The 25712-nt window shown below is 34.2% G+C and overlaps 1 protein-coding gene across 4 annotated transcripts in view; it reads right to left on the bottom strand.

Moving 5' to 3' along the window:
• Window positions 1–630: 630 nt before the first annotated feature.
• The window catches only part of CUL2 (cullin 2), a 105374-nt gene continuing 80292 nt past the window's right edge, over window positions 631–25712 (bottom strand). For all 4 annotated transcript variants that reach the window (XM_040450962.1, XM_040450959.1, XM_040450961.1 and 1 more), the window contains 12 exons: window positions 24274–24398; window positions 22696–22803; window positions 21694–21753; window positions 20872–21000; window positions 20676–20762; window positions 19533–19685; window positions 19193–19270; window positions 13738–13804; window positions 7455–7657; window positions 5596–5697; window positions 4150–4266; window positions 631–3125 (listed from right to left, as the gene is read on the bottom strand). In XM_040450962.1, coding sequence (XP_040306896.1) covers window positions 2994–3125; window positions 4150–4266; window positions 5596–5697; window positions 7455–7657; window positions 13738–13804; window positions 19193–19270; window positions 19533–19685; window positions 20676–20762; window positions 20872–21000; window positions 21694–21753; window positions 22696–22803; window positions 24274–24398 — 1361 coding nt within the window. In that variant the 3' untranslated portion in view covers window positions 631–2993. The remainder of the gene's footprint in view (window positions 3126–4149; window positions 4267–5595; window positions 5698–7454; window positions 7658–13737; window positions 13805–19192; window positions 19271–19532; window positions 19686–20675; window positions 20763–20871; window positions 21001–21693; window positions 21754–22695; window positions 22804–24273; window positions 24399–25712) is intronic.

Here is a 25712-nt window from a genome sequence, read left to right as displayed (position 1 = left end):
ACCATGAATCAGCTACGAGCAAAGTTGTTTAACATGTATATTTAGATCTTAAATATCTTAGGAAACTGAAATATGAAGTGTTTAAAAAAAGTTTTTTTAATGTTTATTTATTTTTGAGTGGGGGAGGGCAGAGAAAGAGAGAGAGACACAGAATCCAAAGCAGGCTCCAGGCTCTGAGCTGTCAGCACAGAGCCTGACGCGGGGCTCAAACTTGTGAGATCATGCCCTGAGCTGAAGTCAGACACTCAACTGACTGAGCCACCCAGGCATCCCAAATATGAAGTGTTTATTCTCACAAATCACCTAGAAACAAATTTTTGCTCTGAAAAGTCAGGAAAAACTATTCTTTACGTATAAAATGAAGTTACTTCTATCTTACAGGCTATTTTATATATATAGAGAGAGAGAGAGAGAGAGAAAGAGAAAGAGAGAGACTGTATTTATTAGGTCCACAATTTTGACTAGGATTTAAATTCAGGTTCTGCGGTCCCTGACAATGACTCCTGGAAAACTCTTCATTTGGTTTCCTCTTCTATGAGAGAGGAGCATTGCCTGGTTAACAGGATTATCGGAAGGTCAAACAAAATAACATATGAGGAAGCACCAGTCACAGTCTGTACTCAATAAAAGTTAAAAAAATTAACAGAACTTTATAGCATTGTAGCATATACAGGTTATAAAATCCTATAAAGGTAGTACGTTATAAATAAAGCAAAGCACAAACCCCAGAGTATATCTTTGTTTATATTAAAGCAAACGGTCATAAAATCTTAGACTAAACCCCTAGAATAAAACTACAGCAGCAATTAAAAAAACCTGGTTTCAAAGAGAAGGACAGAACGTGAACAAAAGCAGCATGCTGTCTGGCTGGAAAATGTATCACTGACTCACACATTAACTACCTCAGTATTAATAATAATTTTTTAAGAACCTCTGAAAGTTTTGCTCACATTATTTTTGTTTTCCAAGATAAAGCACAGAGAACCCTTTCTTCTCCTTCCGCTTCTTCCCCTTTTGTAGCTTTGACCTCCTCTGCCCACAAGCACTAGGTACCGTACACAGGGCCTGTCAGGTTAGTGCTCTGGGCTGTGCGCTAGGCTCGTAATGATTTCAAGCGCCTGACCTAACTTGACAAAACTGCAGCCTTCCCTTCATTCTCCTCAGCAGAAGGTCTGTGCTAGAATTCATTCTGAAAGCTGCTCCCTCTTGGATGGTGACTTGGTTAAGTGTATCTGGCCTCTTCCTCCTCATGCGTGAGTATATCTTTAATGTTTCCTTTCTGGTAAAATGAGAAAAAGATGTGAAGAAAACTCTTGGCAGTCACTTCTGCAGACCTCAGCACAAGTATTTTGTCCATTTTTCAATATATTTTCTTGACAATTTAGATACCAAGACTTAATTTAACATTTATAAATATTTAAGAAAAAAGGAGTCAATTTGGAAACTTTATCAACAAGTTATCAAAACAAGGTTTGTTTTTTGACAGTGAATGTACAATATTGTATGGTTTGCCATTACGTCCTCTCTAGAAAGAAAGGTAAAATGAGAGATACAGTTTATAAGTAAGTCGTTATAAGCTTAGATTTTTCCAACACTTAAAGAGACATGAGTCAGAAAAAGTGCAATCGAACAAACCAAATGCAGAAGCCATTTTTGCAACAAGACCACATATTAGATGATATTAAGTAATTATTTTTTGTTAGGTGTAATAATGTCATTAAAGTTGTGTTTTTGTTGTTAAAAAAGATCTTATCTGTGTCAGAGATACAAACTAAAGTACTGTAAGTAAAATGATTCACATGGGATACCCTTTAAAATATTCCAGCTTATAGATGGGTAATAAATATAATAGACTGGAGTAGTCTAATACTGCTGTTAACATAAATAATAAACAAAATAGTGGAATTTCATGTCTATAATAAGTGGCATCCGGTGTAATGCACCATACAGACAAAAAAAAAAGGTATTTAGGTTACGCATTGCTAAGCACACCTATGACTTATGAGAGTGAATTTAGTATCAAAATGTATAGGGGTGTAAGGGTAATACACAGGTAAGAGAATGGAAGGAATACACTGGTATCAAAGGATCTCCTATAACTCAGAGAAAGGTAGAAGGAGAGGTAAGACAGCTGGGTATTTGTCTACATTAGAATTAATGTATTATGAAAATAAAAGACAACTTCTGGATGAGAAACGCTTTCTATCCAGACTTGAGGCCACCACATATTCTCCTCATCCTTTATTTCTGCGGTGTAAGCATATCACCAGAAACTCCTGATAGAATTAAATCCTCAACATTGAAAATGCTCATATCCAATGTAGTTCCAGTCCATAAAAATAAAACATTCTTTATGTTGAATGCATTTTTATGCATTCAAGAACAATAATCTAGACATTTTTCATGTAGGACTTAAGTAGGAGTAAAAAGCGAGTTAAACCATTCAGATAAAAATGCAACTAAAGCTTCATTAGCTGCTTTGATGACTCATGAACATTTATATTTATACTATTATGTGTGATGCTCCATCCACATAAAAAAGGCATTCTATTTCTTTATTTTTTTTATTTGACAAGCAGCAATATCATGTTTGTCATTTTAATGTAGATACAATTATTAGGTTATCTGTCATATTACAATATTTAAGTTTTTTATTTTATGTCCTTTAAGATACATTAAAAAAAAAAAACACATCAACTGCAAACGTGAAGGGGAGAAAAAGCATGGTACCCAACCAAATTTCCACATTTCAGCAATACTTCACTCATTCTTTTAATAAAGTTTTAAGAAATGTCATAATGACATGAGCTTGAAATATCTCTAGGCATTTTCTCTGACGCTCATGACGTGGCACTGGTGATGTTGTAAACAGCAGAAAAACAGGGGCTGCCAAATGACCAAATTATGGAGGCACAGGCCTGCTTTTTCCCACAGGAACACACCAAATGGTGATGGCAATGATCTTCTCACACCCACACTAGAGGAGAGCGACATCACGCTACGTAACTGTATTCATCTGCTGACGCTTGGCTGCGTTCGATGTACTGTTTGTCTATCAGAACTTCAATACACTTCTTAATCATGCTGATACTAGGATTAAACCTAGCTCTTGACTGGCTAATCACCTGTTGGAGAGAGACATTGATGTGTCAAACTACTGCTAATCAGTCAGTTATAAATCATTACTAACTAATTGGCTATGACGTGCTTCCAATGCATTGAGTGAGGTTCCATCAAATAGACCTAATCCATACGGGAAAAGTATGCTTAAAGTAATTATGAATTATATTAATTAAACTGAATAAAATCATCCTAAATGCATGGGTATGATACATCAAACAAGTGAATGCCATGAACAGTATTAAACTGTTTTAGCTCAGAGGGCATTACACAAGGAGAGAGGGAACAATTTAAATCAATTTTGATGACAAAAAATTTTTATGTAAAATAGGGGAAAAGCCTAATGTTTATGTTGTGAAGGAATTAAAGTGCAAAACACAGATATAGCAAAATCTAATAATTTTCACACATAACAAAATTAAACTATACACTAATCTATCTAAATACACGTACACATGCTCCAACTTCCATTTCACCCTTGCCAAACTTTCAAGTCCTTGCTGAACTTATACTTTCTCCAGAAACCTTCCCCCCAAATCCCCTAAGTCAATGCTTCCGTGTACACTCTCACAGTACTGTATCTCTTTCTCAGTGCATGTTAATGGAATTTTATATTTTTTGCTTGCATACTACTTCAGTCATGTATTTCTTCCCTATTAGACAGTCAGGAACCATATCTTGTGTTGCTCTGCACCGCATCCCTAATGACGTGCATAACACTCTATCACATGGTAGACACTCCTATATTTATGGAATGAATGAATACTTGATATCGTCAATTTCCTTCAATAACTGGACAGGAGGCTCAATATACTGGTGAACTTAGCTCTCTAAATCTAAGCCAAGGGAAATCTGAACTTAAAACTGAAATTATAAGTGAGTACTGTTCTCATTAAGTAATGAGACATTTCTTTATGCTATTTGGGAATCATATTATTTCTGTATCATGTTTACAAAGAAACATTCCTAATCCATACATTGATAATACCCTTTGCCCCAAAAAGCCTTGAGGACTTCCCCGCCTTTTACCTCTTGAATAAGGGCATTATGCCGAAGTACTTTTCGTGCTTTCATGATACGAACTATAGCAGCTTGGAGATACATTTTCCGGTCCTCATCTACAGCACTTCTAGTCTGCTCCATTTCCTGTTTCACAGGGGGGAAAAAAGAGCAAATGAGACACTAGTCACTGAACCTTTCATAATTCATTCTATCATTGAGTTTAAATAAATTTCCAATCAATCCTGAGCATCAAATTATGTAGTTAACATGTGCCCATTACCACATAACCATTACCAAAGGAATATCTACAGTGAGTTATTTATAATTTCTTGGGTTAAAGTTGGAAGGTTATTAAAAAAATTAACACTACTGTAAAATGTATTTAATGTAAATAAGCAATAAAGGAGAATTTAAATGATTTTCAGATTTTCAATAATTTTCAAATTTCTGTCCTGTCGGGGAGTACAGACTATATACCACATACATGCTTTTAGATGCTTTAGTAACTGTGCATACTGGCCTCAAGGAGAAGAGCTGTGAAAGATTCTATTTGGCTCAAGCAGAGAAGCAGGGAAGAATGGGCCACAAAGGGCCTATCTCCACACAGCTCAAGGAAACACAGTAGAGTGAGGCATAGAAGCAGGCAATGCTACAATAGGGCTCTCATAACAGCTTTTAAAAGACAAAATATAGGGGCGCCTGGGTGGCTCAGTCGGTTGGGGGGCCGACTTCGGCTCAGGTCATGATCTCGCGGTCCGTGGGTTCGAGCCCCGCATCGGGCTCTGTGCTGACAGCTCAGAGCCTGGAGCCTGTTTCAGATTCTGTGTCTCCCTCTCTCTGACCCTCCCCCATTCATGCTCTGTCTCTCTCTGTCTCAAAAATAAGTAAACGTTAAAAAAAAAAAAAGACAAAATACAACCCACATATTATAAATTATTATTCAATAGCCCAGAGAAAAATGAGATCTCAAACATTTTTGTGTTGAAATTTAGTCATAGTTAACTAACATCTGTCTCCCATGGGGGAATAAGTTCTTGGAGAGGGCCCGACATCCTATCTTTTAACTGGACATGGGGCAGGATGTAAAGTTAGAAACATTTTCAACTTCTCTTTGAAAGAAACGTGTTATAAAGCTTTTCTTTATTTTACAAATGAAAAATGTGAGAGATTATATCACTAGTCAAGGTAGGAATTTTTGTGAAGAATGCAAAGCAATGCTCCACATTTTGTCTAAAAGCAAATGTGACAATACTACAATACCCTTTTCCTTAAATACCCATTATATTACTATTTTTATAATTTAAGATACTGGCAGCGGGTTTGTTTGTAAGGTTAGTAAATGCAGAGAATAAACCAGAAAAAAATGCATCACATTATTACTTTTGATGTGCAAAGTTTTGCATTCTCTCAGTTACACTTGTGAAGTCCAATGCTTAAATATTTCCAAGAGAAACAACATTAAAAAGCACTTACCTGTGGGGTGTCTTTCTGCATCGATGTAGTAATTTTAAATTTTGTTCTTTTACTGCTAAAGTTCATATTTAATGAAAATGAAGATTCTGCATCAATGTCTTCCTATAATTAAAAATAATTCATTCATATTTATCAAAATTAAAATCATTAAATAGGAGTTGCTGCAAATAATATGCCTTAAAATGAAATGGCCAAGCAAAGAAGACTCAACTCTCATCATTTTACATTACAAAGATCATTTAAGAGAAAAGTAACTGTCTTCTGTCAAAGAAAGCAAAAAACAATTCTTTTCTAGTTTTACACTTGAATTTTAATCTGTTTAACATTTAGAAATAAGCTATTTTATGGCCCAACTATTATGTATATTACCACTAGATAAAGGGTCAAAGCTCATTGGCTTAAACAGAATTTAACATTTTAATTTTTATGACCTACTGTCACCCCATTTTGAAAAAGTGAGCAACCAATGGTCTTGTGCTGCAGTAACAAAATATCGATGATAAATAACTGGACTACAGAAGCAACTGGTTTCCCGTGGCACACGTGACTCTGGCGTGGTTCTGATGAAGTTCACCCTCCAATTCATGTTTTATTCACTCTGCCAGAAGCAAGTGGCCTTTTCTCAAGTGAAAGTTGTCAAACCAATTTTTATAATCACAACTTCTCTATCAGGCTTAAGAAAGCCACTCATGTCCTATAGTGAGTTTTCTCCATCAGCAGGATCAAAAAGCACTTGGCAAATGAACCATCTTCAATAATAACCTAAGAAGTTCTGCTAAGGAATGGCATTCATAATTAAAATTTAATGTGCGAATAAGCAATCTGTATTTATTTTGAACACTCCTGGGCAGCAAAAATAATACATTTTAGAAAACTATACAACTTCTTAAGCACTTAATTTAGCTAAAAATTTATACTTAAAATTTTAAGTTTTAAGTTTAAAAATTCATGCTTAAATTATAACTAATTGCATTAATTAAAATCTTAATATTAAGAATTTAATATTTTGTTAAGATTCTGAAGTCAGAAAAATTAATCATTTCTCAGTATTAAGAAAAGCTTTATTTGACTTTCAGAATACATGCTATTTAAAGCTGCTCCAATCATAGGCTACAAAATATCATCGGATTAAATGAACTGATGAGAGAAACTGTAGGCTATTAAGTTCACCAAAACAAAAATGAAACACAATTTATGAGAATTTTTTCTTATAGGCACAATTTGAAATAGGACTCTTAACTCATATCTGCTTTTTAAACAACGATTTAAGTGTCTAAAATATACTGTAACAACAACAAAAACTTGTTATTAGGAAAAAAAGCTATAAAGAAAAGAAGTAGATTACTGGCTTGTTCTTCTTGTGACAGATATTACAAATATATGGTGGTTATTAGTTGAGTCCTGGAATGAGGGAACAGGAGAGTGAGAGCATTTGGGATGGTTACACAAACTAAATATGCACACAAATAAACATCAATAGATGGTCATTTCTTATTACAGAATCATGTAATTAAATATCAACTAAACACATGGAAAAAAAAACAAACAGAAAGATTTACAATATGCTACTGTTTTTAACCTCAATTAACCAGAATCTACTCAGTGGCAATTCTTACACAATTTTCAGGAAACTGTCACAGTGTAGGACAAATATAATCAAACTGTAAAGGGCACACAGTCACCAACTTCTCTGTGACTGCACAAGCTCACAGCTGTGAGGAGCCTACAGTAATGCAGCTGGCTCCGCACTCAAGTGTGTTCCAAAGTACAAAGGACATTGCCAATTATAACCTTACTTGAAAAACTGCAAACATCTCATGAAAAAGCTGTAATGTTTATAATGCTTAAATTCCCCATACCTTTTCTGAATCATGGTTAATCATTTTCACATCAAGTAATGATTTGATTGTTTTTGTCAGTTCCTTTTCATTCATTTGAGTGCTGTCTTGAAGCTCTTTATAGCTGACAGTTTCACTGTTGTTAAAGGCAAGAAGAACTGCCATTTGGTATGTTGTAACCATGGCTACATATGGTTTGCCCAAATAGTTCATTTTAACTTCACCTACAATTAAAACAAAATTGTGACAATAAACTGATCATCAAAGAAACATTTCAAAATTACTTGAGTAATTGTTTATTTCAGCTACTTTCTCCTGAAAGAATGAGCCAAGGACTTATTAAATTGTTATAAAGCCATTCTTGCCAGCAATGTAATCATTTTGTTTGTCTGGGGGGTGGAGGGAGGGCTGTTAGTTTTGAGTAGGCAGTATAAATCACAATTAAACTAAAATACCTCTACCAGCAGGTAACAATGTCTCTAAAAGTTAATAGGAAAGCTAAGACTTAGGCATGAAAAAAAGCAGTAACAGGAGGTGAGGGTAGGAGGAGAAATGGACAAAAGGAGAGAATGACAGCCTGCTACCAGTAACTGCCTCAGGGGTGTCTATCTGGCAAGGTTCAAGCACAGAGGGAGGTCTACAAGCACACGGGAGATGCTTCTCCTGTGGCTCTAACCTGCAGTTTCTGCCAAAATTTAACAATGCTATTTTGTCTCATAAACAAACATTTTTCTTCTCAGTAACTTTCTAGGGGCAAACAAATGAAAAAGAGACAAAAAGATACATTATTTTGATGAAATAGTTGATAGAATAAACAAGTTCTAGATACTACACTACTCTGGAAAGCTATAAAGGATACAGCGGGTTTAGGCTCACTGAAGTTCTGCAACACCCCAGGGAGGCAGTGCACTGAAAAGTTTATAATAAACTGTATGACAAACATGTATGCACTCTATAACATGTAAAGTTAACGCAGGTCAACCAACAATTTCCTTTAGGACATAAAGCATAAAGCTGTGGTTTAGTGGCTGTATTTCTCTCTGTCTCTTACACACCCTGAATTATTCGACTATTAATGGATTATAAACTAAAACCATTACAAGATCTGGTTTTAAAGCTCTACATTATACTCAAGGAGGCTATATTTCACATGAACTTACCCCAGAGGCTACATTCTCCCTGTGAGTGGTAATTAGGATCTCTGATCAAGATATTGTGCTTATTTATTCATTATGTAATTAAAAAATTTAAAGGATATCAAGTCAATTCTGCCACTGATTATCATGCAGATGCCTATTCCAATTTTTATTGTGCTTCAACCTATTTCAAAAATAACTGTTATTCAGATATTTAGAAACACCTAAAGAAAAATATGCCTTATCTCTGAATTTTCATGAAAGGAGGGCTTAACAGAGTTTAAGTAAAAAGTTAACATTAGGAGTGTCCTGCCAACAATCAGTACCAAAAATACTTTAAGGACTCTCACCTCAACATTTAAATTTGGGAAATATGGTGAGAAGCAAGATATCACATAAACTGTACATAATTTGTATAATGACTGTTTCAATCATGTCAGAAACAAGTACGAAGTAATGCATCAAACATGCAGATGATGAAGTGGGACCTCAGGCGACACTTTATGGATGCTATAACACGCTGCCATGGGTTTGGACACAGAATGCATCTCCTGCCACACCAAGCAGTCTTTCATCACCACCAGAACCCAAGGAACATTAAGAGACAATGCAAGGAAAGGGTCAATGTAAACAAAGGGTCAATGTAGCATTTATTATTAAGTTCATTCTGCAACATTTAATAAGAGGAAAACTAGTTTTGTAATACTTTTTTTTTCCCCTGCTATTTTTTAGTTGTCAGCATTAGGGGCACATGGGCCTCTTGACACCTTTTCAGTACCACTGAAAAGTACCACAGTACTCATTAGCTCACAGAAGAAAAAAAATGGGAAAAGCGTAGAGGGAATATGTGGGGCAGGGTAGGAAATCCCAAATTTGGACGATTCATTTAATTACTGCCATAAACAGAAACAGAAGATACAAACGAGGTCATTTTACCTACAGAACAGGCTGGCAAACTTGATGAAACTTCAAACTAGAACAAAACATTCTGATACGCACATACTTTGAAAAAATAAGCCAACCATAACTCAAGAGGTATTTACAACTACAGGAAGTTAACGAGTGGGCAGAACTCTCTTAATAGTTTCATCCAAGTTACTTTCCCATTACCTGTCGGCTCCTTAGTCTCTAAGGGAAAGCTTTTCTTTACAGAAGAATGTCAGCTACTAAATGCTGAATGAGTGATAGAGTATCGCCAATTTGCAATCAGTAATGAAATAACTGATTCAAGCCATGATCATCCGTGGGTGCCAAAACCATTAGATAGAGCTGTTCCTGAAAAAGGGTATTCATATGGGACCTAGGTATCTCCCCTCAGATCACCTGTTAATTGAAAAGGGAAAAGAGTATCTTTACAATGAAGCTATGTGGTGGTCACCACCTTAACCAGGTGTCCAACATTAGAGTCTCTAATAGTGGGATAACCTGATATTATAAGCCTTCTGGTGCATTATGAAGTATATAGAGCTGCCTAAGAAGTATTCTTGCCGACAATATAATTTGAATAAAATCAAACTTTTGAACCTAATTTCAGAAATACTAATTTACAGAAAGTATAGGGAATAGAAAACAAATCAAATACATCACAATAATGTGACAAATCCAAAACACTGTCTGGTCTTTTCAAAAATGTATATCAAGAGGGCTAAAGGGGGTTAAGGAAGAGGTGGTAGGGAAAGGAAGTAGGAAGACACAATAACCAAATGCAATCAGTGACCTCTGATTACATTAAAACAGGCATTAAGGTCTCTTTGGGGACAACCAAGGAAATCTAAATATGGACTGGACATTAGGTAATATTAAAATCCCTCACAATTTTAACTGTCAAAGTATTTGAAATCAATAATGAAAGAGAATTCAGTCAAGGATAGGATCATTACCTTTTAAGGTATGTGCAATATGATGGGATTTTGATTTTGGCAAATTTGCCAGATTAGATTTTGGCAAATAATCAATACTTATATGACTTATAGTTCATTAATTGCTTATATAATCTAATTATATGTATTATTTATGTATTATCTACATAGCTATGTATTAACCAATGAAGTGTTACTTCCCTTGAATTTATTTCTCAACTTATCTCTCAGCAGCTGACTTGGGATTCCTATAAAATCTTGATGTGCCATAAATAAAATTTATTTATATCCAGTGTAAGTTTCTAGGTTCTGTATTTGTCATTTCTTCATCTAGTTGTTCTCTCAGAATAATTCTACCCAGTGTCCTAGTCATAAATCCAATGGAATTTTTATCTTTCTCTCATTCAGTATCTCTGTCACACCTGATAGCATAGATTGCTTACTTCTTAAAATTCTTACCTCTGTTTGTAATATGCTCTCAACATTCTTCTTTGCCTATCTTGGCTAAGTCCTATTCATCCTTGAAAACCAAGTTTAGATGTTATTTACTCAGAAGGTTTCCTTCACCAGGAGCTATTTGCTACCACCAATCTATGGGAAACTAAAACCCTGGGCTCACCTATTACAACATTCAAAACATTTACCATAATTATTTACTTGTCTATCCTCCCATTAGATGTGAGCTTTTTGAGGGCTGAGGCTCTGTATTTTATCTGTACTTGGCATACAGAAGTACTTGGGACAAAGATGTTCTCTGGGTTATAAATGAAATTTTCAAAGTGAAAGATGAGGGAATAGGCTCAGAGAAGTTAAGTAATTTGCTCAAGGTCATAGACTTAATAGGCTAATAACCTGACATCTCCTGATTTTAAGTTTCTCCAAATATCACTTTATACCCCATCTCCAACCATTTGTAAAGACTCTTGGATTACAATACAAATAATACCTGGAATAATGTACAAATGGATTAGGAAAGAATAATTTTGATTATATGTAAAGGTATGAGTAATAGGGGTTCTCAAGAAACAAAACTCTTAGTCTAGAATGAGAGCCAATGTTTTAAAGGAGCCCTGGAACCTTATGACAAATGTGGGAACCACAGAACAAGCATCTTAAAGACAGATGGTGTTTGACAACTTTTGCTAAAGAGTAAATGAATAAATGAGAAACAAAACCAAAATAAAATTTACCCAATAGTTTCACTGATAGATCACAGGTATTTTCAGTGCTTTCAGTGATTCAAAACAAAAACGAATTTACAAGGTTAACAATATCTTTTCCAAGGAATAAACTATTTGACTCTAATGAAGACACATATACACAACATTGAAACAAGACAAAAACAAACAAATGAGCTCCAAAAATCTGGTTATCATGGACCAGCTTTGGAATTCTGTATGTTCAAAAACAGAAAAGGAATGTTGTTCTCTTTCCTATGTAGGTGTCATCAGTAACAGTTTTCAGGTCAAATTCCAAGAGCAAAAACTACGTCATTTTTTTCTTTATTTCTATTACAATTAAGTTGCTGAACACCAAAAAAGTGAGCCCCTCATTAAAATACTTTAGGAGGTTGATTACTGCTGAGGTAATGAGAAAAACAAAGAGAGTTTAAACTCCCCAAGACAGATATTCATGGATATCAAAAATAAATTAAATTCAAGTACATTAAGATATATTAGTTCTTTTAGTTATCTAAAACACTGGTTGAGCATGTTTTTTCTTAAAACCCATTATATTTACTAAATGAGAATAGAAAAAATTCATAACAGATATAAAATTAAAGGTCAAGTGCAAATTGACCACTTATTAAATATCATTTCTGGGGCGCCTGGGTGGCTCAGTCAGTTAAGCATCTGACTTCGGCTCAGGTCATGATCTCGTGGTTTGTGAGTTTTGAGTCCTGCTTCGGGCTCTGTGCTGACAGCTTGGAGCCTGGAGCCTGCTTCGGATTCTGTGTCTCCCTCTCTCTCTGCCCCTCCCCTACTCACGCTTAGCCTCTCTCAAAAATAACTAACATTAAAAAAATTTTTTTTGGGGGCGCCTGGGTGGCGCAGTCGGTTGAGCGTCCGACTTCAGCCAGGTCACGATCTCGCGGTCCGTGAGTTCGAGCCCCGCGTCGGGCTCTGGGCTGATGGCTCGGAGCCTGGAGCCTGTTTCCGATTCTGTGTCTCCCTCTCTCTCTGCCCCTCCCCCATTCATGCTCTGTCTCTCTGTTCCCCCAAAATAAATAAACGTTGAAAAAAAAAAAAATTAAAAAAAAAAATTTTTTTTAATCATTTATTTCACAAACTGCTGAAAAAATGTAGATGTCCAACTTGTTCAATAAAGTTAAACTTGTGTAAGTATGTTTTATCGTGTACTGATTATGTACTAATATGTATTACTAACAATGAGACATCATATTCCAAATATAAATTAGTCAAATAAATGGTAAGAGAAATTTTTCTTAAGTGAGTGAATAGAATTTCCTAATAAAGGTTATGGCACCTGATTGATCAAATTTTCTTATACCATTTCTAAGAGATACACCCTTAACAGAGATACCTTTTCCTTCTTATAGAAAGAGAAAGTTGACTCAATGAACTTTTCAAAGCAGAGCTTTAGCAAAAGTAGAGAAATTTTTGAGTGTTTGCTTTGGCTAACATCTTCAGGCAACTCAGAGCAACTGCACACAGTCTACAGTCATTCAGTTATGAATCCTATTGTCAAATAAGTGGACCCCACTGTTCCAGAAAGAAGCAAAGGACCAGATTCTGACTTAACTTTTCTAAAATTAAAAACTACTGGAAATGAATTGGGACACTCTGGAAAAAGTATTTACTATTGCAGTTCACTATAGCACCAAAAAGAAAAATCAAATGCTTGGATCTCCTTATGATCCTACAATGTTTAATGAAATTTCTGAGGACATTTGACATATTTAGAGAAAATAGGTTTTTTTTAAGAGTATCTGACCTGTCAAGTCTTGGTTTCTAAATAAAATTTCTACTGTCTATATAAAGTGCTTTGTTACAGAAATGTAAGAAACCATTATAAAATTCAGACATTTTCTTACCAAGCAGTAATAAAAACAGCATAATTTTATACTTATACTATTAAAAAGTGCTGCACATGAACTTCATTATTAGTTGCTTTAATGATAACCAGCAAGGCAAATAGAGGAAAAGAGGTTAAAAACTATTATTAGAAAAAAATAAAACAAAAAAAACAAAACTATCATTAAGCTGTAAGAAATCTCTTCCATTAAATTATTAACATAATTATATCAGGTAAATTTCACTACACTAGATATAATTAAATGCATTTTACCTGTACAGAGATAATGTAACCATGTAAGTTTCCTTCCACTAAAATGCTGGCTGTAAAATAATTCAAACTGTAGAAAAAGAAAAAAATCAAGTTAATTTCAGCTACTATAACATAACTACCTAGCTATTACTACATTGAAAAAGTAAAAAAAAATGTTCATGTTAGAAAAGACATTATAACCCATCTGGTATACTTACTCATTGTATAGATGAGAAAACATATCCATGGCAAGTCCCTGACCAAGATCTTACAATTATTAGTCCAGCTCTTTTCACTTACAACTTTGTCCAGGATTCTCTCCACTAAACCACAGCCCTGTACAGTTGACTATTTGTATAAATTCAGAAATGACATAGCCAATGATTCATTTTGAGTTTGGAATGATAGCCATTTGGACTTTACAAATACAAACTACAGACCAAAAACATCATCATATATTTCCAATATGAAAATGGAAATCATACCTTCATTTCTAATCTCCTATTTGCCAACATATATACCCTTGCTAAAGTGACAGGTTGATTAATATTTCTGTGGTTACCTATAAGGTGACATCTACAATTTAACTTTACATCCAGTCAAACACAAATACAAACAAAGTTTCAAGGTACTCATCTTTGTATCTTCTTTTGTTGATATTATTATAAAAAAATTAACATGCTATTATTGTAGCTTTGAAAATTAAAAAAAATCTTCCTTGAACTGAATGTATAATTGTAGGACATCAATCCAAAAAGTACCTTTTAAAGAGCCAGTACATAATTTATAGTGAGAAAACAATGCTGAAATGTAAAAAAAACAAACCTCAATTTCATTATAACACTAAAAAATAAACGCATCATGTCACAATTCAGAATTATGGACATACTTTCAGCCATGATGTGCCACAGGTAATAGTTACACCTAAAGCTTTTATCTGTATATCAAACTTAACCTTTTTTATTCCCAAAACAAAGTTTCAATAAAGCAATCACCAACGTTTGACCTGCCAGCTGCATACTTTCACTCTTTACAGCAGAAGTTTATAGCTGTCAGCCAAGAGAATTAGTGAATTCTTTTCAGCAGTTTATTCCAAGTTTGCCTGGTCCTGGGAAGCTAAAACTTGTTCAGCACGCTTTCCCTCCAATAGCATGATAAATAGGAAATGCCTGGCACCTAAAATACTTAAGATTTTCTGCTTGGTTCTAATCTAGACAAAGAGAAAAGTCAAAATAATGTCATCAAAGAATCCTAGAAGCGGGCTTTGACTAATCATCTCCAGGGGTGTCAATAAATTCAATTACTACTACCTAACTCATAATTTTATGATGAATAATTTACAATGAATTTGTGGACAAAAGCAAAATAAAACATTTTGAAATCACGAAAATCAAACTTTAAAATGCTCTTTATAAATTATTTAAGTGCAAAACTAGCTCCAGGATGTATATTCCAAGCTCTGAAGGCACATGCCTTGCCTCTTTATACTCCTAGATCTATCAGTCAAGTTTTATTGATAATGATATAGATACATCAACAGAAAACATTCTTTTACCTTAAATTTAAAATCTGATTATAAAGATTTTCATTTCTGTAAATCATCAAGAACAAAAAGTCTCAGTTCCAAATGGAAATACTATAATATTCATCTGGTATTCAAAGATAAAAGCTATAAAACTTTGCTTCATTATATCATTAAACAATTATGTTACCAAAGTTTAGTAGTAAAAAATATGTCTTGCCTCAACTTCTAATTTTAAAATCAGTAACAGGCCAGGACAGCATCTTTTAAATGCCGTTTGAGGGTATTAATTAGAACTCAAGAGGCCTTAAAAATGAATAATTCCTATTCACTTCTAATAGAGAGCTGAATTAATACAGATTACTTTATATTTCTTCAGTATTATTCAGATTTCTGGACCACGTACAAAGGAAATATAACAAGAGTTAATGGTCTAATATGCAAAAATAAATTATTTTTTATTGTTTTAGTTTTTTAACGTTTATTTATTTTTGAGACAGAGAGAGACAGAGCATGAACAGGGGAGGGTCAGAGAGAGAGGGAGACACAGAATCTGAAACAGACTCCAGGCTCTGAGCAGTCAGCACAGAGCCCGATGCGGGGCTTGAACTCGGATCGCGAGATCATGACCTGAGCCGAAGTCAGACGCTTAACCGACTGAGCCACCCAGGCACCCCCAAAATAAATTATTTTTAATTAAAGTTTAATTTCTATAGTTTTAAGATTCACATGTGTAAAATGAAAGTAAATTTTTTGTAAAATAACTACATATTTTAAGATGTAAAATATAGAAAAGATCACTAAGGCAAGATGAATTATTTACATGTAAAAATGTACACTGTTAAGTACACAGATGGATTTTCATTCCTATGTAACTGAACCCTTGGATTTACTAGGAAAAAAATAGGAGGACAAACTCCCTCTACTGGTAATTAGCGAAAATCCAAATGGAGAGGACAATATTCTTGGAATCATAAATAGTCAGAAAAAAAAACCCGCTGTTTATAAGTGAGGAAAGTGAAACCTGATAAAAGTTATACATTAATAAAGGCTGAAGCGTTTAAAAACCTGATGTTGGAAAATGATTATTTCAAGAGGAGAGAAAAAAAACAACATAAAGTTAAAAGGAAACTATTTGTGGCAGCACCTGTTCTCTGCCTTAATTGTGATTCAAACATTTGGGCCCTTAAGAAGTAAGTTTTAATACTGTCAAAGATGAGAGGTTAATTTTCTTCCACTTGCCAGATCACAAATACATCAAAATGCTTTACCTGGCTACCCCACCCCTACTCCTAGCTTGCATCTATCCTTTTTGCAAAATCCGTACTAACCTGGGCTCACACTATGCCCACCCAAATGAATGCTTTTCTTCATGTAGTTTCTAAGATGGTTGTGCCACCATGCCTTTCTAAGGAAGATGCAAGAAGTCCCTAAGTTCAACTCCTATTTTGAAAGCCTACCTTATGCCTAGTATCTTGAAATCTACCTGGTTGGTTACACTACTCTAACTCTGCTATTACCATTACTACTATAACTGTTATTTCTTCTATATTAGCTACCATTTATTGAGTACTTATTATACACCAGGCTAAGCGCTTTACATGATCTCATTTTATCTTTGTATCAGCACTCTGAGGTAGTCCTCTTATCAGTTAAAATATTAGAAAGTTATGTGCCCAAAGTCACAGAGCATACATAGTAAATAGCAGGATAGGAATATAAAATAAAAAACTATGATTCCAAAGCCTGTACTGTTATTTTATTTATAATGCTTATTTTGAAAGAAACAAAAAACATACTTACTTTAAAACATGACTCAAAATATCCATTACATATATCTCTAGGGAATAGTGTAATGAAATACCATTTTCATTTTTAACTTCATAACGTATGCATAACCCACTGGTTCATGAACAACTTCAAATTAGTGTCCAAATAAGGGACTATAAACAATAATGAAGATTTCTCTAGAAAAAAATGCTACCCAAACTTCTAATCAGTCAAGAAATAAGAAACCTCTTTTGGTGAGTTAGTAAATCAAAAAGGGTTAGCTGCAAGAGAAATGAAAACATGTCCACTAAAAAACTTGTACACAAATGTTCACAGCAGCATTATGCATATATTAAAAAGGCGGAAACCACCCAAATGTCCATCAACTGATGAACGGACACATATGTGGTACATCCATACAAGAGAATATTATTTGGCAATAAAAAGGAATTAACTACTGATACATGTTATAACATGGGATGAACCTTGACATTATGCTGAGTGAATGAAGTCAGTCACAAATGATATGACTCTGTATGAGATGTCCAGAATAGGCAAATCTATAGAGAAAGAAAGTAGACTGCTTCGGGATGAGTGGAGTGGTGAAGGGAGTTAAGGAAAAATGAGGAATGACTACAAATGGGTAGGGGGTTTTGGAGGGGTGATTTTGGGGTAATAAAAATGTTTTAAAATGGATTGTGTGATGGTTGCACAACTGTGAATATACTAAAAACCACTGAAATTGTACATGTTAAATGGGTGAATTGTATAGTGCTATGATTTGAACATCTGTGTCCCTCCCAAATTCCTATGCTAAAATCCTAATGCCCAATGTGATGGTATTAGGAGATGAGGCCTCTGGGAGGTGCTTGGATCATAAGTATGGAACCCTCAGGAACAGGATTAGTGCTAATAGAAGAGAGACCTCACAGAGCTCCTTAGCGCCTTCTACCATGTGAGGACACAAGAAGTCTGTGGCCTGAACATGGCCCTCACCCAATCACGCCGGCACCCTATTCTTAGGTTTCCAGCGTCCAGAACGGTGAGAAATAAATTTCTGTTGTTTATAAGCCACCCAGGCTGTGGTCTTTTGTTAGTTAGAGCAGCCTGAACAGGCTAAGACATACATTATACGAATTATAGCTCAATAAAGCTGTAAAGATACAGTCTCTACAGTCTTTTTAAAAGCTTTTTGGTAAGCATTGTAAGGTTTATTTACAGTTGCACTTTAAAGCACTTTTTCTAGGTTATTTCACATTCCATATATTTACCTAAATCACAGTCCAGAAATAAAAATAACTATCACAGGGAATAAATGTGGAGGCTCGGGCACCTGGGTGGCTCAGTCGGTTAAGCGGCCGACTTCGGCTCAGGTCATGATCTCGCAGTCCATGAGTTCGAGCCCCACGTCGGGCTCTGTGCTGACAGCTCAGAGCCTGGAGCCTGTTTCAGATTCTGTGTCTCCCTCTCTCTCTGACCCTCCCCCGTTCATGCTCTGTCTCTCCTTGTCTCAAAAATAAATAAACGTTAAAAAAAAATGTGGAGGCTCAAAAATGGCTCCAAAACTGAATGAAAAATTAGAAAATGATCATTTTAAGTATTGTGTTCTAAGCTGTCTTCTAATATGAAAATTTCTGTAACTTAAAACTGCTTAAGAGCAGATAACAGATTTAATAAAAATGAGGCACACTTGACCAAGAACTGGATGACACACTTAGCATTTTAGTTTTTTTTTTTTTAGTTTATTTACCTTGAGAGAGCAAGAGAGAGACAGAGAGACAGAGAAAATGAGAAGAGGCGGGGCAAAAAGAGAGGGAGAGAGAGAATTCCAATCAGGCTCTGTGCTGTTAGTGCAGAGCCTGACATGGGGCTCAGTCTCACTAACCTTGAGATCATGACCTAAGCCAAAATTAAGAGTCTGACTTGGCCACCCTAGCAACCCCTTAGCATTTAGCCAACTTAGTATTTAACTGACTGAGCAACCAAGGCACTGCCTTAGCATTTTAGTTTTAATATTAGGAACCACAATAATTTACATTTTTCCTACAAGGCAGACTAACTATAATTTGTGAATATACTTTTATATCACATGAGCCCTCAAGGCTTTGTAAAAATATTTAAATATAACGTGAAGACAATTATTAAAATTTCTTTGGTCTTCTAATATATTTTCTGCAAACTTACCATCTGTACACTTTTTTCCAATTCCTGGGGAATTGCAAATGTAGATGAAGGAGCCTGAGTAAGAGGCCATGCACCAGCCTACAAGGAAAAAAGTTAAACAAATAAATATCTAACTTAAAAGTAAATATTTTTAAAATGATTTAAGCAACTAAAGCCCCCCCTTTTTTTTATCTCCCTTAAAATGTTGATAAAGCCCATCAACATTTCTATCATGACATATTTCATTCCAAATCAATATAACATGTAACTTTAGAAGATAGCATCCACTGACTGAAAGAAATGTAATCAGGCATCCATTATTAATCCTTTGTATCAGAGTTTTTGAAATGGTTAGTCATACCTGTAGAACATATATTTGAAAACTAATTCCCAAATCTATTACTGTGTCTTGATTTTTGATAAAATTGTTGAACTTATTGTTGAGATCAGCACTGACACTCATATCTGTATACATCCGATGAAGCTTGCTGGTAAACTCATAACCACAGGCTTGCTGTAAAAGAAACAGTTTTTAAAAATAAAAATAAAAAACCACATTGATTATTAAAAGAATGTGATAGGTCTACAGTCAAACATCCTGCTTGTATATTTACACCAGAGGCCTATATTATTCATAATCTAAAGCAGCTATTCAAAACAAAACCTTTCAAAAAATTTTTTCTGTTTAAATGCAGAATAAATGAGAACACATATTTATGAAACAATAAATTTCCCTTTAAAAGAAAAACTTTTCTATAAATTCATATGTCCTATTTCAACACTACAAAATGTCCACTATATGTAAGACACCTTTTAAGGTTTATATATAGTATCAAACACACATGAAAGATGACTGGAGATATTTGAGCCAGTAGTCAATTTAAAAAGGAGGGTATTTAGACATATTTTTAGTGCCATCTACTGAAATCTACCTCTTTGAAATTATTTAAAACTCTGTCATCTCCAGGTCAGAAAATTTGGATCTCTAGTCTTGGGATACAAAACGCTTTGTGTTAACATCATTTTTAAAATTTAAAAAGTTATTGATATATTTAAAAAGGACCACATATCATATTGTGTCTACTATATAGGAAAATGATCAACTACTGAATAACGCAGGATAAGAACCAGCTACTACTTATCTCATCAGTCCATAAGCTAAAATGATGTAGAAATATTTACAAAGGAAAAATGAAATTCAACTGTACTCCAAAACTTGTACTTAAAAGAATAATTTTGGTGTATTCATTTATAAGTAATACAAGTCTTTTGTAAAATTAACACTGTTTATATCTTGTGGATAATTTTATACCAATATATAGAGAGGGATTTTGTCCTTTCAATGCAGAATTTGCATATCCCACCACACAAATATACATTCTACATTTTAACCAATTACCTATTGATGAAAGATTTCGTTACTACATATAATGCTGCAAATAAATATATTTATGTGCTAGTGGAATAATTTTTAGGACATTATTAGATCACAGGCTTAAATTACCTTTAATTTATTGATCATGGCTTCTTCAGAATCCATAGACATAGATAACCCGTGAATTAAACGCTTCGCCAGCATTCTTGCGTAGAACTACATTAAAAAATTTTTTTAAAGATTACTTCCTTTCTGATGATTTAAAGTTCAAAACTAAATCAAAGCAGACTGAAACACAAATATAACTTCCTTATTTATAACTTACCTTTTGAAAAACATCTTTATCATCGATATACTTGAAAACAGTGATGAAGCTCGTGAGTTTGTCTTCTACTTCATTCTCAGTCATCCCCTTCGCTGACTTCTTTAGTAAGTTGTCACAGTACTTGGCAAGCTGAAGTAGAAATTGACAGTAAATTTTAGAAAGGGCCCTTCTGTATATATCATGCCTCAAAGGAGGCAAGGTGGCAAAAATACAAAATAAGATCAATGGACAGGGTCTCTGGCATCCTAAAGCTTTTATTTTAAAAACATGAACATGACCTTAAAATATAGGTGTTAAGGTAAAAACCAAAACAACAACAACAAAAACAAAAACACGTAGAAACAACCCAAAAATCTAATCAACATGTAGTGACCAATAAAGCATTGATACAAATAATGTAAGTTTCAAAAGAACACCTAGATGAGTTTTGAGAGGCTCTGTAATTTATTATGTTAAATAAGTACTTTTCTTTTAGGCTATCAAAAACTTACCATCAATTTTTTTTAGAGTTCAGATAAAAAAAATCCCTAATGCAAATTATTTCAAAGCAAACATATTTTAAACCCCAAATGTAAAATGGAATATTTTCTCCTTCAGTTATTCCTTAAAAACAAAAAAGGCTTCAGCATATGGCCAATTGCATTCCTTAAATAAATGCCAAATTATACACAATGTATACAATCACTTTTATTTTTAATAATTTAATTTCATCTATTTTTCTGAAAGAGACTACAAAAGCAAATTAATTTGATGTTCTCCTCAGTTTTCTTTTTCTAATACTGATTTTCTGTAGGATTATTTTTAAGCAATCATCAAACTTACCAGTTCAGGTGCTTTGCAAACAGACTTGGGTTCTCTGTAATTTACAACTGATGTAAGGGCCTACATAAGAAAACAGACCAATAATCAGTCCCCAGGAATAGGGGAAAAGTGCAGATGGTTCAACAGAGAATATTATCTGTAAATCCAAAAATGAGTGCCTCACACAAAACACAGCATTCTGATGGTAGTGTTCTTGTTTTCACATTTAACACAGGGTAAATTTCTCTAACTCTATTCCTCATGGTAACTACATAAAAATTATATATATTGTTCCTACTGAAAATATTCTCTATAACTCATTATTGCTATTTGAACACAGATAAAATAAGACTACATTTTAAAAAATCTTACAATAGCTATGTAAGCAAAGTTTCCTTTAAGGTATACTAAAATCCAAAAGTTTGTAAAACGTATTTATTTTTCTTTCAAATATCATTGTTATTTCAAATATTTCAAATATAGTAGCCTAAGTATTATATTTAAAGGAAAAATCACTACTAAAGAATATTAAAATTACACATGCATTTTTGAAGATACTAGTTTATTAAAAATTTCCCCTATATTGCATACTCATGGGAAATTCAATTCCCATATAATTCAAACATTTTATTTAACCACTCAGTTATTAATCTAAAAGTTTTATTTTGGGTCGCCTGGGTGGCTCTGTCGGTTGAGCGTCTGACTTTGGCTCAGGTCATGATCTTGCAGTCCATGAGTTCAAGCCCCGCAATGGGCTTGTTGCTGTCACCTGTCAGTGCAAAACCCTCTTTGGATCCTCTGTTCCCTCCTCTCTCTGCCCCTCCCCTGTTTGTTCTTTTTCTCTCAAAAAATAAATAAAAAACATTAAAAAAGAAAAAGAAAAAGAAAAAAAGAAAAGTTATATTTCAATTTTGACTTTGTCTAGATTAGAGGTCATACACATAATCAGTTAGAAGCTCAAATTCTGAAACTGCCTAAAGAATAGTGATTAAATAGAATTATATATACAGATTAAAAAGTTACCTTATCCAATGCACTCATAAAGTGCTGATCACCATTTAAAACAGTGTTGATTAGTTGAACAAATTTACCATGTACTTCCAAAACTGACTCCACAAATAGTGTTGGCATCTACGAATATGAAATACAAAGTACAAAATCACATTTTAAGAAGCATAAAATTAGGCTCACTAAAGAATTGCTTCATTACGTGTAAAGTTTTTCCCAAGCAAATTAATGTTATATACACATTATATATCTAGATACAGACCCTCAAAAATGTTTTTAACTAAGATGGCTTTAAAAATCTAAACCTTTGGTATGGAAATTAGCTTGTCATTCAACATCACTGAAATGCAGGACTCTAGTTCTTCTACCAGAAAAACCGACTAAAAACACTTCTGTGTTGGAATACCGTATCTTAAGGGTAACAAGATACAGCCTCCCAACTACCAGGCCTATCACTTTCATAGAGGATTATATAAACAAAAACTGCCTTCAAAGCTACTGAAGGTTGAGAGGGAAAGGAGAGTTAAAAAGCCAGAATCTGTGAAAACAGAGACCCCTGGAACTAAGCAGTACAATTCCCTACATCTCAGAGGGAAGAAGTATCTAGCAGTGCAAAAGTGAGTTTTTGATCTTAATGGAGGGAACTATGTCAGCTAAAATTATTTGGGTCTACTACAAATGCATTCTCTTACACTTCCACCCCCTTGTCCTTGACACAAATCTCTGCCTCTTTGCCTAGTACCATTTAACCCAGAATCTAAAAAATATAATTAATAAACCTAGGCTTTACAAAAATGGAAAACTTATTAGTGTGGCAAAACCATTACTGTGGCAGGATATAAAAATCACTGGAGTGATGAGCATTTAATAAATGCTCCTAAACAATGATATCCATATAGAGATTACTGCAAATGAAGAGCCAAAAGCTCTACTTCAGGAAGAGAAAGAAGTAACATTTCATGTCATGTCTATCTTATTTGTCAAGCCATCACTAGTGATAACAAAGGCGGTGATCCAAAAGATTTGATGATACGAACACATATTGAGAAGAAAGACACCTTGTTGTAAACAGTCATTTGACTGACAAGGAACTCTTCAGAAAGATGGGTGTTAGGAACATGAGGATACTGCTGGATATTCTGGGTAGTAAGCATATATTTAGGGAAGATTGTTTTAATTTAAATTTGCTTCCTGGACTACCAAATTCACAGCATTTATAAAGAAAGCAAATTGTAATTTGCCTATACTGCCTTTGATAGATACCATTACGACTATAACTATTAATGCCAGTTACATAGAAACACAATCATTTACAAACAGCAAACATATTTTTCTGTGAGAAGTTAATTAACAATTGCTAAATGAACACATCAGTATAACTAAGAAGCCTATCTCATTCAATGACTTTCTAATAATACGGTAATTCCAAAATAAGGACAACAAACTATAGGTTTAAAACATATTTTAATAAATATGTTTCATTTGTTATCATGGTAGGACTCTTCTGCCATTGTTTAAAATAGTGAAGTCAAAAGAAAAACTCCATGATATTCTGATTAAGAGAAAAACATCCCAGCTCCTTATATAACTCACATTTTCCTGAGTAAGATTACTGGTTGCTCTAAGGCCCTCATCATAGATATGATTTTGCAGCTCCTGAATCATATGAGGTAAACCAGTGGACACAGCACGAAGTAAGACATACATATTTGCCATGTCTGAAGAGAAAAAGAAAATTTGATTATTAAATTTCCAAAGAGTTCAAATAATATTTTAATGCAATAGGTAATATATGGTTCAAAATGCAGAGTTACAAGAGAATGCAGAGAAAGTCCCCCACACCCATCTCCAACCATCCAGTCCTCCTTTCCCACAGGAGAGGAATACTGTAGTTAATACCTTTTCAAAGATGTTTCATGCACATTCAAACAAATACATATAGTCTTTCCTCTGCATCTTTTTACACAAAAAGTGTAGCCCGTTTTATGTATTATTTGCAATTGTATAACACACTATTTTAACTTAAGAGATCTTTTTATATCATTATACAGTGTATTTCACATATTTTATAACTGCATAGCACCACATTATATGGCTATATTACAAATGCTTACAAATTTATGAAAATTTGGTTGTTTCCAATCTCTTGCTATTACAACATTACAACTACTAAACCTGTATATTAGCAAGCATATCTGCAGTATAAATCCCTGGAAGTGGGATTGTTATGTCAAAGCTTCATCCTCTAAACAGATCCTTATAACACAGCTCCCAACAGCAGGAAGTTCCCTTGCCAACAACGTGTTATCAAATGTTTTGATCTTTCCCACTGAGAGATGAAAATGATGTCTCCGTGCAGTATTTTTAAACTTTTTATTGAAATATAACACACGCATAAAAAGTGTGCAAACATGTATCTAAATGAATTGTCATAAGTGAACACATAAACACCCACGTGATCACCCTGGGTAAGAAACAGACATTTCCTACACCTACAAGTTCCCTGCACGCCTCCTCCCAATCACTACTCCTCTTGCTCTTCCTCAAAGGCAATCACTGTCATGACTACCAACCCACAGATTAGTTTTGCTTGTTTTGATTTATAAAAATGGAATCATACAATTCCTTCATGTTTGGTTACTTTGGTTCAACATATTTATAAGGTTGATCTACATTTTGTATGGTAGCTATAATCTGTCCATTTTCACTCCTCCATAATATTTCACTGTATGAATATACTGTACTTCATCTATTCTGTTATTGAACATTTGAACTGTTTATGGTTTGGGGCTGATACAAATAACACTGCAATGAACATTCTTGTACCTTTTTGTAAGTTTTTGCACACAGTTTGGGCAGGGGATTATGTATCTGGGAGACAATGTCAGTGTTTCAAAGTAGATGCATCAATTTATATTCTGAGCCTAGTGTATAACAAGCTCTCTGTACTCCACACATTTCCTAATGCTTATTATATTCAATCTTTTAAATTTTATATCAAAATGTGACTATTGATATCAGTGTGGTTAATT

The sequence above is a fragment of the Herpailurus yagouaroundi genome, unplaced genomic scaffold (genome assembly GCF_014898765.1).
Source record: "Herpailurus yagouaroundi ecotype Mexico unplaced genomic scaffold, PumYag 203, whole genome shotgun sequence".
NCBI classification, from domain to species: domain Eukaryota; kingdom Metazoa; phylum Chordata; class Mammalia; order Carnivora; family Felidae; genus Herpailurus; species Herpailurus yagouaroundi.
Note: the sequence above shows the minus strand (reverse complement) of the source record. Positions and strands in the feature narration are given on the sequence as shown.